Here is a 15,696-nt window from a genome sequence, read left to right on the forward strand (position 1 = left end):
TTCTAAGTACACAGACAATGTTTGCTTTGAGCATGAATTTTTCTTTTAATCTGCAGGCCTACACATTCAATATTGCCAACACAAGCAAGTTCTTTTTTTTTTTTTCTCAAATTTTTTTTTCTCAAATTTTTATTATCAAACTGACGTACAGAGAGGTTACAGTATCATACGTTGGGCATTGGATACATTTCTTGTACTGTTTGTTGCCTTGTCCCTCATGCCCCCCTCCCTCCCCCCTTTCCCTCCTCCCCCCTGGTGTTCAGTTCACTTACACCAAACAGTTTTGCAAGTATTGCTTTTGTAGTTATTTCTCTTTTTTTACCCTGTGTCTCTCGAATTTGGTATTCCCTTTGAATTTCCTACTTCCAATACCAGTAAACACGGTTTCCAATATACTCAGATAAGATTACAGAGATAGTGTAGGTACAAACATAGGAAGGTGATACAAAACATTATCTATAATAGAAACTACACATACACATAGGACGTTGAAAGTGGTTACAACTGTGATATATCACTTGTTTCCATAACATGGAGTTCATTTCAATTAGCATCATCTTATGTGTTTCTAAGGGTATAGCTATTGGGCCTTGTGATGCTCTGCTATGGCTTGCCTAAACCTGTACTAATTATTCCCAATAAGGGAGGCCATAGAGTCCATGTTTCTTTGGGTCTGGCTCACTTCACTTAGTATAACTTTTTCCAAGTCCTTCCATTTCCTTACAAATGGAACAATGTCATTCTTTCTGATAGAGGCATAAAATTCCATTGTGTAAATGTACCACATTTTCCTGATCCATTCGTTTATGGAGGGGCATCTGGGTTGGTTCCAGATTCTCGCTATGACAAATTGTGCTGCAATGAACATTGTTGTGCTGGTGGCTTTACTGTGATTTTGTTTGTGGGCTTTTGGATAGATACCCAACAGTGGGCCTGCTGGGTTATAGGGGAGTTGTATATTGAGCCTTCTGAGGAATCTCCATACTGCTTGCCAGAGTGGCTGAACCAGTTTACATTCCCACCAACAATGAAGTAGGGTTCCCTTTTGGCCACATCCCCTCCAACAATTGTTATTATTAGTTTTCTTGATATATGACATTCTTGCTGGGGTGAGATGGAATCTCAATGTTGTTTTGATTTGCATTTCCTTTATGGCCAGTGATGTAGAGCATTTTTTCATATGTCTATTGGCCATTCTCATTTCCTCATCAGAGAAGTTTCTTTGTAAGTCTTTAGCCCACTTGATGAGGGGGCTATTGGTTCTTTGCAGTTTTGTTTTGGAAGAAGGTAATTTTTTTAGTTCTGCATATATTTTAGAGATGAGGCCTTTGTCTGTTGAATGTCCGGTAAAGATCTTCTCCCAGTCTGTGGGCTTTCTGTTTATCTTGAGAGCTATGTCCTTTGCCGTGCAGAAGCTCTGGAGTTTGATGCAGTCCCATTTGTCCAACCTTTCTTTGATTTGTAGCCTTTCAGGGTCTTTGTTAAGGAAGTTCTGTCCTGTGCCAAGGAGCCCAAGTGTTTCTCCTACTCCTTCCTTTAGTGTCTTCAGGGTGCCTGTTTTGATTTCAAGGTCTTTAATCCATTTGGAATTGATTTTGGTGCAGGGTGATATATAAGGATCTAGTTTTAGTTTGTTGCATGTGTTGAGCCAGTTTTGCCAGCACCACTTGTTAAAGAGGCTATCTTTCTTCCATACTATTGTTTTAGCTCCTTTATCAAAGATTAAGTAGGCATAGTTCTGTGGGTTTAATTCTGGGTCTTCAATTCTGTTCCATTGGTCTTCAGGCCTGTTCCGGTGCCAATACCAAGCTGTTTTTATTACTATAGCTTTATAATACAGCTTGAAGTTGGGTATTGTAATTCCTCCAGCACTGTTCTTTCTGCTTAGGAGTGTTTTTGCTATTCTAGGTCTTTTATTGTTCCATATGAATTTCTGGATTGCTTCCTCTATTTCATTAAAGAATGGTGTTGGGATATTAATGGGTATTGCATTGAATTTGTAGATAGCCTTTGGCAATATTGCCATTTTGATTACATTAATCCTCCCAATCGAGGAGCATGGGAGGTTTTTCCATTTTCTTAGTTCTGACTTAATTTCATTTTTCAAGACAAGCAAGTTCTTTTAACAGGGCTATTTTAGAAATTGCTGGCTCTGTCCCTAAGAATTATTATTATATATTTTTTTGCCAGTCCTGGGGCTTGGACTCGGGGCCTAAGCACTGTTCCTGGCTTCTTTCTGGTCAAAGCTAGCACTCTGCCACTTGAGCCACAGTGCCACTTCTGGCCATTTTCTGTATATGTGGTGCTGGGGAATCGAACCCAGGGCTTCATGTATGCAAGGCAAGCACTCTTGCCACTAGGCCATATCCCCAGCCCTGTTCCTAAGAATTATAATAATTTTGTCTAACTCAAATCTCAATCATATGTATTAGAGCCTTAGAAATAACCTAGTTTTTAGTTTTCACTTGATAGACGATGGGAATAAGCCATAAGGAATGGGTAAGAATTGGGCATTAAGAGATAAGTTGCTAAGCTAGCACCAGTGGTCCACACCTGTAAACCTATCTAGGTGCAGAGGGCTCACACCTGTAATCCTAGGTACTCAGGAGGCTGAGATCTGAGGTGTGCAATTCAAAGCCAGTAGGGGCATGTAAGTCCATAAGACTCCAATTAACCACCAGAAAACTAAAGTGGCACTGTGGCTCAAAGTGGTAGAGCACTAGCCCGAACGCAAAAGCTCAGGGACAGTACCCAAAGGCCTGAGTTCAAGCCCATGAATGACAAAGAGAGAGCGACACACACACACACACACACACACACACACACACACACACACACACACAGAAAGAGAGAGTTAAGTTGCTACAAAATAGCTAAACTTAGTCCTCTAGATCTCATTCTGTCCCCAATTTCCTTCTTATACTATTGGTAGATTCTATAAAAGGAGATCTGATAACTATTTTGTTAATTTTTTGTAGATGAAATTGAAGCAATCTTCGTGATGATTCAGAGAACGTAGCCACTTTAACAAAGAGATTTTTAAACTTAAGAGATCTGAAGCAAGAATCCTCAGAGGCTTTAAAACCAGACACAACTCTCACAGGGCAAATCCAAGTTGTTAACTCTGGAGAACGGAGGGAATTCTATTCAGAATAGAACTGTTCACCTTACTGACAGAATACTAAATATAAACAACCAGCAGTTTTTCTAACATATACTGTCCCTCTCCTATCTAGCATGTCCTTGAACTTCTTAATTTTTCTGTTTCCTTGCCTCCATATTATTTTAGACGTCGGGGTGTTAAAATTCAAGAAGTATATTACATTTACATGGAACACTTATCTAATTTTTATATGGAACCTTTAAATATCTTATCCAACTTGATCCTAAAGTATCATATTTATCCTCATTATATAGTTACTTATGTCCAGTTTGTTTAGCTAATAAATAGTAAACCAATGGTTCTAAAAACTATGTTATTTCAAACAGTTCAGAGTTTCTGAAAGATTTCAATTCTAGTATGCTTCAGGCGGGCATTTATGAAAAATCCTAAATATAAAAAGGCTGAAAACAGAATTTAAGATCTTATTTTTTTTTTTTTTTTTTAAGAATAGTGATCAAGGGCTGGGGATATGGCCTAGTGGCAAGAGAGCCTGCCTCTATACATGAGGCCCTGGGTTCGATTCCCCAGCACCACATATACAGAAAACGGCCAGAAGTGGCGCTGTGGCTCAAGTGGCAGAGTGCTAGCCTTGAGCAAAAAGGAAGCCAGGGACAGTGCTCAGGCCCTGAGTCCAAGGCCCAGGACTGGCCAAAAAAAAAAAAAAAAAAAGAATAGTGATCAATTGTATTTTTTTTTCTCAAATTTTTATTATCAAACTGATGTACAGAGAGATTACAGTTTCATACGTTGGGCATTGGATACATTTCTTGTACTGTTTGTTACCTTGTCCCTCATTCCCCCCTCCCTCCCCCCTTATGTTTGTTTTTAATCTTAGTAAGAGTTCAGGTTTATTTTTTCTTTCTGTTATCTACCTCTTACTCTCACCTGAAGGTGATCTGGGTCTGGTGCATTCTTCACGGCTTCATAAAGCTCTGCTCCGTCCTGAAGAGCACGGATCTGTTGTCTTGTTAGTGCACGTGATGACACACATGGTTTTGTTATGCTTTCTAGGAAAACAAAAAGCACCACAGTTGACAGATCTGAGCATGTAGTTCAAAATCAGCCCAGGCAGGGAAGCTCATAGGACTCGTATCACCAATGAACCACCAAAATAGTTGGAAGTGGAGCTATGGCTCAAGTGGTAGAGCACTAGCCTTGAGCTTTAAAAAAGCTCAGGGGCAGTGCCCAGGCCTGAGATGAAGCCTAAGACACATCACACATCACCACCACCACCACCACCACCACCACCACCAATTAGCTAAACAAAAAATTGAAGAACAATGAAAGCTAAGCAAAAGGACCCCAGAGGGAGATTAAAACTTAAAAATTCTAAAATCAACAAAATTTCCTTGGAAAAATGGAAACTACTGTATTCATAATTTTAAAAAGCCATGTTCAGAGCTTAGAGTAATTTTATTTAAATAAATGGGTCTTTCATTTCTTCATGAGAATAGTAGCTTTAAAATAAAATACTAAAAATCTGATCTGTAGATTTACATAGCTTGTGAAATTATACAAAACCATGAAGCAATGTAGAAAAAGAATCTTCAACAAACAGGAAGATTTAAAAAAGTACCATTATGTCATTTAAACATGAAAACACAGTTGGACTCTGGTGGCTCATGCCTATAATCTTAAGCTACACAGGAGGCTGAAATAGGAGGATTTTGGCTTCAAGCCAACATGGGCAAATAAATACATGAAACTCCATCTCCAATTAAATGCCATACGGAAGACAAGCGGTAAAGCACCAGTGAGGAGCTCTTGCTCAAGTGAAGCTGGGCACTGGTGGCTCACTCCTGTAATCCTAGCAACTCAGGAGGCTGAGACCTGATGCTTGTGGCTCAAAGTCAGCCTGGGCAGGAAAGTGTAGCAGACTCTCGTCTCCATCTAACCACTGGAAATCCATAAATAGGCGGAGGTGCAGCTCAAGTGGTAGAGTGCTAATCTTGAGCAAGAAAAGAAGCTCAGGGACAGTGCCCAGGCCAAGCACTAGGACTGACATCAAAAAACAAAACAAAAATAAGAAAGCCAAATGGAAACTTCAGGTCTTGAGTTCAAGCTATAGAGTGCATGCATGCACATGTAGACACAAAAGGAAACATGGAAGTACTGACTTTTATTATGAAAGTTGATGCTGCGGGGCTAGGAAGTTCTAGTTTCTTGTATACCAACACATGAAAACTAAATCCAATGACAAGTATAGTGATGTAATAAGGTAAGAACACTGAAGAAGAGTGAGAGATGACTTACGAGAAAATAATCTGGTACTTTCCCTCTCATTGCTCTTTTTATCCCCAATACCAAAAAAGGATTCTCTAGGTGCTTGAGTACTGAAGCTTAAGGAGGACTTTGCTTAAGGGATCTGAAGAATGCTGAAACATATCATCTCTTACTCTCTAAGACAATTACTAGTATCTGAAAGCTCCATGTTTTGAAAGAAGCAAAGATAGATAATTCAGAGTCAGTTTATCTCTGAAATATGTAATAGTATTTGTAAGTAAAATTCAGAGGTAAAATTAAAAGAGAATCTATTACTCAAAGACAATTTGCTCAGTAGTAAATATTAAATAAGAAGTCTCTATAACTTTTTCTTTTTTTTGTTCAAGACCAGGACTTGACATTGAACTCAGATACTGAACTTGGTATCTGATGTTTTTGCTTACTGGCTGGCATTCAACCAACCACTTGAACCATGCCTCCAACCTGTTGGTTGTTTTTCTCCGAAACTGGGACTTGAACTTGGTATCTGATGCTTTTGCTCATTGCCTGGCACTCTACCCCATGAGCCATGCCTCCAATCCTAAAACATTTTATATGAAAAAAATAATCTGTAATATATAACTCACTTTACCTTCATGCTCTTCAAATTCTGCTTCAATTTTAGTAAATAACGCTTCTAGTTTCTTCTGTTGGGTCTCTGCAAATTTTGTTGCTTCTCTTTCTTCTTCTCTTTCATTCCGAAATATATACAATCCAGATGGTGTCTTCTCCATCCACTGCAGAAGAGTTGTATTTAAAAAAAGCACAGCAGAGAGAAAACATTCAAATTGTTGCAAGAGAAAAAAATTTCAAAAAATTTTCAAAAACGGTATCATACCTGTATAGGGTATATTCTTTGAACAATGACATCAACACAACCAACGTTTCCACCATCAGCAAAAAATGATGACAAGGGCAGAGGGAAAGGTCTAGGATCAGGAAAGAACCCAAGTTTGGTGTGCCAACAGGCAGGCCGAGTGCTATTAGCTGAAATCTGCACAAATTAATGAATACATCACTTTAGAAGTTCAAAATATGCTCAACCCTATTAAAGCTTTCATTAACTTTTCATGCTCTTAGGTCTGCTTTTAAAATATTTGCTTTTAAATATCTCATGAAGATTAGTAAAAGTGATTATATAGAAAAATTGTACAAAGGTGAAAATAATTTCAAAACAGTGCTTTAAAAACATAATCTTGATGTTTATTCATCACATCTAAACAACATTTCTAATGCTGCAAAGTACTAAAGTTACCAAAATATTTCTACTGGTTAAAGAACTTCAATTTAAAAATGGTGGATTAAAATGTATTTATTTACCTAGATCTCCTAAAAACCCAAAAGTATAAATAGAACTAGAAAACATAGCAAATGAGAGATCTTCAAAATTTTGGAAGCTAAATATTTGATGGACTGTAAATGACAAATGCAGCCTGGGAATAATTATGGCTAATAAAAATGGCAAGCACTGGGCAAGGGTTACAGCTTAGTGGTAGAGCACTTACTATGGGACTTGACACTTGGTATGGTGTTAAATGTTTTATAGCTACTAGTGCTTTTTTAAAAATTGTGTGTGTGTGTGTGTGTTTAATGAGATAAGAGTGTCATGAACTTTGTTGCCTGGGCTGGTTTCAAACTGTGATCCTCAGATCTCAGCCTCCGGAGTAGCTAGGATTACAGATATGAGCCACTAACACCTGGCTAGCTGCTAACATTTAATCTTCATCACAACTCTGAACGTTATCTCTATTTCACAAACAATAAAACCAAAGTATAAAGGAAATCACATAACCTGGCTAAGATCACTCAGCCAACAAACTTTTTAAAAGAAGCCTAGGTAACACAAAAGAATTCAAAGAACACATTCAGAAACTGGAAGCTAAAAGTACTTCTGTCGGCAAAAGCATAAGGTGGGGTAAAAAACAGGCAGAAGAGGCAATATTTGTACAGGTAGTTATGACCCTAAGCAACCAGATAGCTGATTTTCTGCCTCATTACAAACCTACTGAGGAGGCTTCACTTTTTGGAGAGACAGTGGCACACATAACCTAGACTGTAGAGGCAGTTAAAGGTAAGGGAAATGCATTGTTATGCTGAAAACAAAACAAAAACCCATATGCTGACAAGTTCCCCTACTGGTATCTTTATTTTGCTGAGCTCTCGAGTTACTAATTTCCCACTGAGAAGTTCCACTTCACTCTGAGTTCCAGTCAGCTCACTGATTCTCCTCTCTGGAAGATAAATTATCAGATTGTCATCATGTGTTAAGAAACCCAAACAGAAAAAGAGGGAAAAATGGCAGAAAGGAAAAAGAAAAAGAGAAAGAAAGAAAAAAATCCCACACACCTAAAGTACTACATTATTCAAAAACTTCAAAAACATGGGGGGGGGGGCAGATATTGTACCTACAAAACAAGAACCAAATGTAGTAATCCACACAAAAAAGTTAGGGGATAACATGTGGAAAATTAGAACAATAATCTTGGAGGTCTATTGCCCAAATATCAGGAGATCCAGAAAAAGAAAAACAATAGTAATTCAGTAAAAGATGACTCACAACACAGCTCTACTTCTGGATGTCTGTTTTGTGGGTAACTGGAGTTGAGTCTCATGGATTTTTCCTATCTGCTCTGGCTTATAACAGAGATCCTCAGGGGCTGGGGATATAGCCTAGTGGCAAGAGTGCCTGCCTCGGATACACGAGGCCCTAGGTTCGATTCCCCAGCACCACATATACAGAAAACGGCCAGAAGCGGCGCTGTGGCTCAAGTGGCAGAGTGCTAGCCTTGAGCGGGAAGAAGCCAGGGACAGTGCTCAGGCCCTGAGTCCAAGGCCCAGGACTGGCCAAAAAAAAAAAAAAAAAACAGAGATCCTCAGATCTTTTTTTTTTGGTCAGTCATGGGGCTTGAACCCTGGGCCTGGGCATTGTCCTTGAGCTCTTCAGCTCAAGGCTCACTTGAGTCACAGTGCTACTTTCGGTTTTCTGGTGGTTAATTGGAGATAAGAGTCTCATGGGCTTTCCTGCCCGGGCTGGCTTTGAACTGCAATCTTCAGATCTCAGCTTCCTGAGTAGCTAGGATTAGTTATGAGCCATCAAGGCCTGGCTATTACTTATTGAGCTTTCATTTTGTATCATGCGGTTTATATGTTACTCTTTCTAAAGCATTCAACTACAAGGGGGCATTTTTAAAGAAAAAAATCTGCCTTTTCTGTAAAAGGATGCTGAACTAAATAAGCTGCCTGAGAATTACGGTAATAAATGGCATGCAATAAAATGAACGAAAGCCTAAGCCTGTATTCTTTGGGTGAAGTCAGTGTCTGACCCAGGTCTCAGCCACAGCTAGGAATTACCATCCATCAGATTTCGGTGTCTTATTTATAACCCTTTTTGGTTTCAAATCTACAGAGAGAAGTACAGAAATCTATTCTAGTATCACTGGAATAGGAACTGGGTCAAGAAAGAGGGGAGAGGGGCTGGGGATATGGCCTAGTGGCAAGAGTGCTTGCCTCCTATACATGAGGCCCTGGGTTCGATTCCCCAGCACCACATATACACAAAATGGCCAGAAGGGGCGCTGTGGCTCAAGTGGCAGAGTGCTAGCCTTGAGCAAGAAGAAGCCAGGGACAGTGCTCAGGCCCTGAGTCCAAGCCCCAGGACTGGCCAAAAAAAAAAAAACAAAAACAAGAAAGAGGGGAGAAACAAAACTAGGAGAAAAAAGGGCAGCAAGGGATATAGGTAGCCAAACTCTCACAATTACTTCTGCTCTCTAATTCAAGTTGCATTTAGCTTCTGAATGTCTGTTTTGTGGTTAATTGGAGTTCAGAATCTTGTGGATTTTTCCTATCTAGGCTGGCTTGTAACTGAGAACCTCAGATCTTAGCTTCCTAAGTAGCTAGATTTAGAAATAGCTCTGGTTCTCCCCAAAACAGCTCAAACTGTCTGAAGAATCTGCCTCTTATATTAAGATTACCAGTACACTTGGAAGAAATGCAGCATCCTAATGACGTACGTAAATGTGGTACCTTAAACGTAAAACTCCTCTAGAATTTGAGGAGGTCATTAGTTGAATTCACCTTTAACATAAGAGAGTCTGGAGCTTCCAGAGGTGCACAGGCATCAGGGGAGCCTATGAGCTCTGCTCCATGAGTAATGATCTTCTGACCCACAGTCAATCTCCCATTCTTTAAGAGAGCCACTAGTGGAGGGTCTAACTGGGCCTTGACGGCATACCATCCATCTGTAAGTTCGAGCATGGTCATATTTTTGGTATCTGCACCATCAGTTTTGCTGTTACAAGTTTCAGATGTACTTGGAATGATGTCAGAAACACAGAGAACAAGTGTCTTTGCAGGTGTGTCATCCCTTTCCATGATCTTTTTTATGGCTGACCTTTTGCTTCTATCAATCTCCACGTCATATCTGAAAGTAAAAACCAATGCCTACTTTAGAAACTGTGAATATAGAACTTCACTGTAAACAAAGTGAAATACTGGGAATAAAAATTTGTCAAATAAATACTGAGATGATTTAAACATTTGTAACTAGAAATGATTTGAATTAAGATTTATGTTGTTAAATATGTAACTAAGAGCAAAAATGCTTTATTTGGGATCTCCAAATAATGGCTCAAGTTATTCTCATATGCCAAGAAGTTTTTAAAGGGGGCAGGGAGGGTAGGGAGAAAGAAGTGGGGGTCTGAGAGATGAGAGGACAGTGCTATACAACTTGAGTTAACAGTGACATGGGAACTGTAACTGACCATTGGCTTCTACATCTTTATTTTTTTGGTACTAGGACTGGGGCTTGAACTCAGGCCTAGAGCTTTTGCAACACTTTTTCACTCAAGTCTGATGAATCACACCTCCACTTTTGGTTTTTTGCTGGTAATTGCAGATAAAAATCTTGCAGGTTTGTCTGTTCTGGTTGGTGTTGAACTTTGATCCTCAGATCTCAGACTCCTAAAGTAGCTAGGATTACAGGGGTTAGCCACCAGCATCTGGCTTTGTACCTCATCTTTCACACAACGTCCCAGGCTACGCAAGAGCCTGAATCATACAGCAGTACATAATTACTGAAAGTGACGCTTCAAACTTACCTATACTTTAGTTGAAGAAGCACCCTTTCTGGGTTTAGGCATCTATTAGCAAATTCTTTAGGAAAAGAAACTTCCATGGCTGCCAGTTTCCATACAAGCCATTTGTAATGATTACAGGCCCAAGCTCTAGAAATAAGTTTTGGATCCACACCAGGGGTGTCGCACAGAGCCCTGAACAAATACACAGAACGATTAAAAACCACACAGGATGAAAATGGAGTCAACAACTATGACTGCTGTCTGTACAAAATACCACACTGTGCAATCTCATTCAGTATGTTTGTATAAGTGAGCATATAAAATATAATATATAATATGTATAATATAGTTTTGGAAAATATAACAAAGCATACAAATAAAGTATTAAATTATTTAATGAAGTGACATATGAATATAAGCTCCATTTAAGAAAACAGTCAAAATAATAACTTCAGCTCACAGAATTGTTCCTGGAAAATGAGAGTCAGTTCAAAATAATTATATTTTAGATTATTTTCTTCCTTTGTGGCAATACTGGGATTTCAATTCAGAGCCTTGCTCTTGCTCAGCTTGCTTGTGTGATCTTGGCTCTAGCACTTGAGCTACATCTTCAGCACTGTTTCTTTCTTTTTTTTTTTTTTTTTGGCTAGTCCTGGGCTTTGGACTCAGGGCCTGAGCACTGTCCCTGGCTTCTTCCCGCTCAAGGCTAGCACTCTGCCACTTGAGCCACAGCGCCGCTTCTGGCCGTTTTCTGTATATGTGGTGCTGGGGAATCGAACCTAGGGCCTCGTGTATCCGAGGCAGGCACTCTTGCCACTAGGCTATATCCCCAGCCCAGCACTGTTTCTTTTGGTTGTTGTTTGTTTTTTAAATTTTCTTGCTATTTTGAAGATGGCGCCTAGTATACTTTTCTTCCTCAGGCTTTCCTTGAATCATCATCTTTTGTATCTCATCCTCTTGAGTAGCTAGTATTACAGGAGTGAGACACCAGCACCCAGCTTTATTTTCCCTATTAAATAGATTTTAGCCTGCCACAGTTCTGGTGCTTTTCTTGATACCATTCTGTTTCTTCTCAAATCTCTAATTTCACCTCATTTCTTGTTTTTATACTTAGTATTAAGACAACAGGAATAATCAAAAGAGAACTTGAACTCATCTCCCCCCCAAACCTGTCTACAATAGCACCTATATATTTACATTTTACATAGCACCCATTTGTGTATTAGCTCTCAAACTCAGTTATATATACTAGACCATGTACCTATAACATGCCTCTGCTCCTGTATCATTAAAATTTCCCTCTTTGGGCTGGGGATATAGCCTCGTGGCAAGATTGCCTGCCTCGGATACATGAGGCCCTAGGTTCGATTCCCCAGCACCACATAAACAGAAAACGGCCAGAAGCGGCGCTGTGGCTCAAGTGGCAGAGTGCTAGCCTTGAGCGGGAAGAAGCCAGGGACAGTGCTCAGGCCCTGAGTCCAAGGCCCAGGACTGGCCAAAAAAAAAAAAAAAAAAATTTCCCTCTTTATTGGATAATATCCATCAACATAAAAGGGATTTTTTTTCTGCATTAAAACACAAGTAAACTAATACCTTTTATATACCTCCTCCTCCGTGTAGCATTTCTTTGCTAGTTTAAATAATGGTGACTTCTCTACTTCATGTTGAAGAAGCAAAGTCTACCAGGAGGTCTGCCCTTAAAGGGGATAATGGGACCTTATTCCCTTTGCATCTTGGCCATGAGATAAGGGGTTCTCCTTCATAACTTGCTCCCATCATTACATGCTGCCTTGTTTCAGACTCAAAAGCTATGACCCCAACCAATCATAAACAGAAACCTTTAAAACAAGCAAGCCACAATAAATGTTTTCTCGATTATCTCATGTTTTTGTTATATAAGTAGAAAGATAGTTAACACATATATCACCAATTTTTCTTTCTGTATTGGACAATATTCACCAGCACATTTTTTAAAATTGTAAAACACAAACAAGTCAGAACTACGACCTTTTGTTCCTATTTTGTCTTCTACACACTTTCGCTTTCTCTACCTTTCTATTCAGCAATTCCTGAAAGGCAACTGTACTCTTTGTCTCTAATTCCTCTTCTTCAACTGCTATTTGAATTTCCTGCCTAGGCTGGCTTTGAACTGCAATCATCAGACCTCATCTCTTCTACTCAACAGCTAGGATTACAACAGGTATGAGCCACTGGTGCCTGGCATGTTTATATTTATAGTCACTAAATCTACAATATAAATGAGTAAGACATTTTCTGTGTGTCTACCAAAAGGCTAATTTAAATTTAACTTTCCCCATCAGCTTTTATTTTGTAAATGCATAGAAACAATGAAAATACATTCGTAATCATTGTCTAAAATAATCTGATGTATAAGAATCAGAATTCCGAAGCCCTGGGTTCGATTCCTCAGCACTACATAAACAGAAAAAGTCAGAAATGGCGCTGTGGCTCAAGAGGTAGAATGCTAGCCTTGAGGCAAAAAGAAGCCAGGGACAGGGCTCAGGCCCTGGGTCCAAGCCCCAGAAGTGGCAAAAATAAATAAAATAAATAAATAAATAATCAGATTTTATTATTACATTAAAAAAATTAGATTTCTAGGCAGAGTGGCTTTTGCCATAGTCCTAGCTAGTTGGGAGGCTAAGATCTGAGAATCATGCTTCGAAGCCAGCCCAGGCAGGAAAGTATGAGAATCTTTAATTCACCACCAAAAAGCTTGAAGTAGAGCTGTGGCTCAAATGGCAGAAAGCTAGCCTTGAGCAAAATAGCTCAGGGGTGGTGCCCAGGCCTTGAGTTCAACTTCCAGGAGTGGTACAAAACCAAAAAAGTACCCAACTTTTTATAGTTCAAGAGCCACAATGAAAAAGAAACAAAAGGCAATTGTGAAGACAGGGATGACAGAAAATGTAAATGTTAACATAAAACCTCCTTTCACATACAGTACCTATAAAATTCTTCTTTTCCAGCCTTTCCATCATTGGAGGGTATGAGCCATCCACCATCAGCCAACTGAATTCCTTTTCCAGAATGTAAATCTTCCTTACTAAAATAATCCTCAGTATGAAACTGAAAAGATTCAGCATTTTTGCTGTTTATTTTTATACAATGCTTTGAAACACCATACATATAAAGCTGCAGAAATAGAAAAATTTAAAGAATAGTCAAATATGTAAAGTCGTAGAATAAAAACAATTATAGCAAACCAAAAGTAAATTCCCAAAACTTTGCATTTAAATACTAAGTTATTCACTATAAAAATAGGTGGGCAGAGATAGGAGGGGAAATCTGGGGAAAAGTGAAAAAAATGAAATGTACTCATTACCTGACTTATGAAATGGCAATAACCCTCTGCACAACACTTCAATATTAAAAAATATTTTACTAGGCTAGGGGTATAATTCAGTAACAGATTATGTGCTAGCAAAGCCCTGGGTTTGATATGAACAACACATACACACGTGTACACACACACAACACACACACACACACGTATATACATACTCAAGGAGAAATTTGTATATAAAAGCTAAAAAATTTCTAATGTATTGTAGGTAACCTATATATTCAATAGTCTGCTGAACTCTTTTATTCCTTCTGTGAACAGTCTTCTTGCTAAATCTGTGAAAGGAAGGCACTGGATTTAAAAAGAAAAACTTCCATTGGAAGCTAGCATGGGCAGACAAACTTATTTCCAATTAGCCAGCAAAACAAAAACCAAAACAAAAACAAAAAAAAAAACAAAGTAAAACAGGCAGTGTGTGGATCACATATTAGAGCGCCAGTCTTGAATGAAAAAGCTGAGCAAGAGGCCCCAAGTTCAAGCCTCAATACTGGCTGGCCTGTATGCATGCTAGCAGGCACACCTACACAATGAAATCTCTTAAGTTCAAAACCATAGAAAGGAGAGAAAAGGGAAAAGCTCATGTGCTTTCGCACAGGCCTGGTCAACCCTCATGTTGAACCCGCATGTCTTTTTCTTTTGCAGAGCTTAACTCTGGAGGCAGATCCTTGCTTTGGAATTATGGCTCTCCCACTTCTAAGTAGGTGACTAAATTAAACAATGTACAAAATTAGGCTGCCTTTCTTTTGGGGGGGGGTTGTGAGGATTAAGCAAGATATGACTGATGCAAATAAAGTGTTAAGAGTGCGTAGCATGCAGAAAAGTCTTAATAAATTTGAGCTGTTAAAATGACTATTTTTCCCACTTTCCATTGAGAAAAATTCTTCCTATACAGTAGTAGTTTAACAAAGAGTCATTTTTTAAAAACATAAGACAGCTCAGGGTATCAGTCATTTGTCCTTTACATTCAAGATCACTAATCTCTACTGCCTAGTGGAGAGCCCTTACAGTATAAGGGGAGGGGAAAACAGTATTTTGGAAGAACAGATTATATTGGCAGGGTAAGGCAAAGGACAGGGAACTTGCCACTGTAGGCTGATTTAGAAGCATGATGATTTTTATTAATTTACAGGCAATAATTTGTTGTTGTTTTTTTCCTAGGATTTGGGCACTACTGTCCTTGAGCTTCTTTTGCTCAAGGTTAGCACTCTACCTCTTGAGCCACAGTGCCACTTCCGGCTTTTTCTGTTTATGTAATGCTGAGGAATTGAACCCATGGCTTCATGTATGCTAGGCAAGCACTCTCCCCCTAAGCCACATTCCCAGCCCCAATTTGTTCATCCTTTAAACATAATTTGGAGATACTAGTTAATAACAAAGTTCCCTTTTGCTACAAAAGCTACCAGTATTACAGACAAATGAGTACCTGCTTTTGAGAACATGCAGAGGGAACTCGGTTTCCTACAGCTTCTTTCAGAGAGATTCGAGGCAGAGTAGACGTTTTTGCAAGATACAGACTGCCTGGTTGTGGAAAGATCTGTTGCCTTTCTTTGTTTTTAATTCGTGCAGTCTGATTATCTCTGGCATTCTGAAGACTTGTAACTAAATCTGTTAAAGAATAATTTGTAAAAAAAAGAGTCAAATTTAAAAGCACAGTCTACTTTATAAAATTATGTATTTCAACTTAGTCTAAAAGTTTACAGGCAGAGAAGAGTCTTTTTAAGTCTTTAGTCTTTTTTAAGTCTTTTATAGTCCTTTTAAAGTCTTTAGGGATGAAACAATTCCAGCTATATAAAAATAGGTATACATGTATTACTTTTGGAAGAAAATTAGTAGCA

General features: G+C 38.9%; 1 protein-coding gene across 4 annotated transcripts in view; it reads right to left on the reverse strand.

Moving 5' to 3' along the window:
• Brca2 (BRCA2 DNA repair associated) overlaps positions 1-15,696 on the reverse strand; it is a 64,822-nt gene that overhangs the window by 12,341 nt on the left and 36,785 nt on the right. For all 4 annotated transcript variants that reach the window (XM_048341539.1, XM_048341541.1, XM_048341538.1 and 1 more), the window contains 7 exons: positions 15,285-15,466; positions 13,463-13,650; positions 10,522-10,692; positions 9,500-9,845; positions 6,264-6,419; positions 6,018-6,162; positions 4,049-4,170 (listed from right to left, as the gene is read on the reverse strand). In XM_048341539.1, coding sequence (XP_048197496.1) covers positions 4,049-4,170; positions 6,018-6,162; positions 6,264-6,419; positions 9,500-9,845; positions 10,522-10,692; positions 13,463-13,650; positions 15,285-15,466 — 1,310 coding nt within the window. The remainder of the gene's footprint in view (positions 1-4,048; positions 4,171-6,017; positions 6,163-6,263; positions 6,420-9,499; positions 9,846-10,521; positions 10,693-13,462; positions 13,651-15,284; positions 15,467-15,696) is intronic.

The sequence above is a fragment of the Perognathus longimembris genome, chromosome 3, assembly GCF_023159225.1.
Source record: "Perognathus longimembris pacificus isolate PPM17 chromosome 3, ASM2315922v1, whole genome shotgun sequence".
NCBI lineage: Eukaryota > Metazoa > Chordata > Mammalia > Rodentia > Heteromyidae > Perognathus > Perognathus longimembris.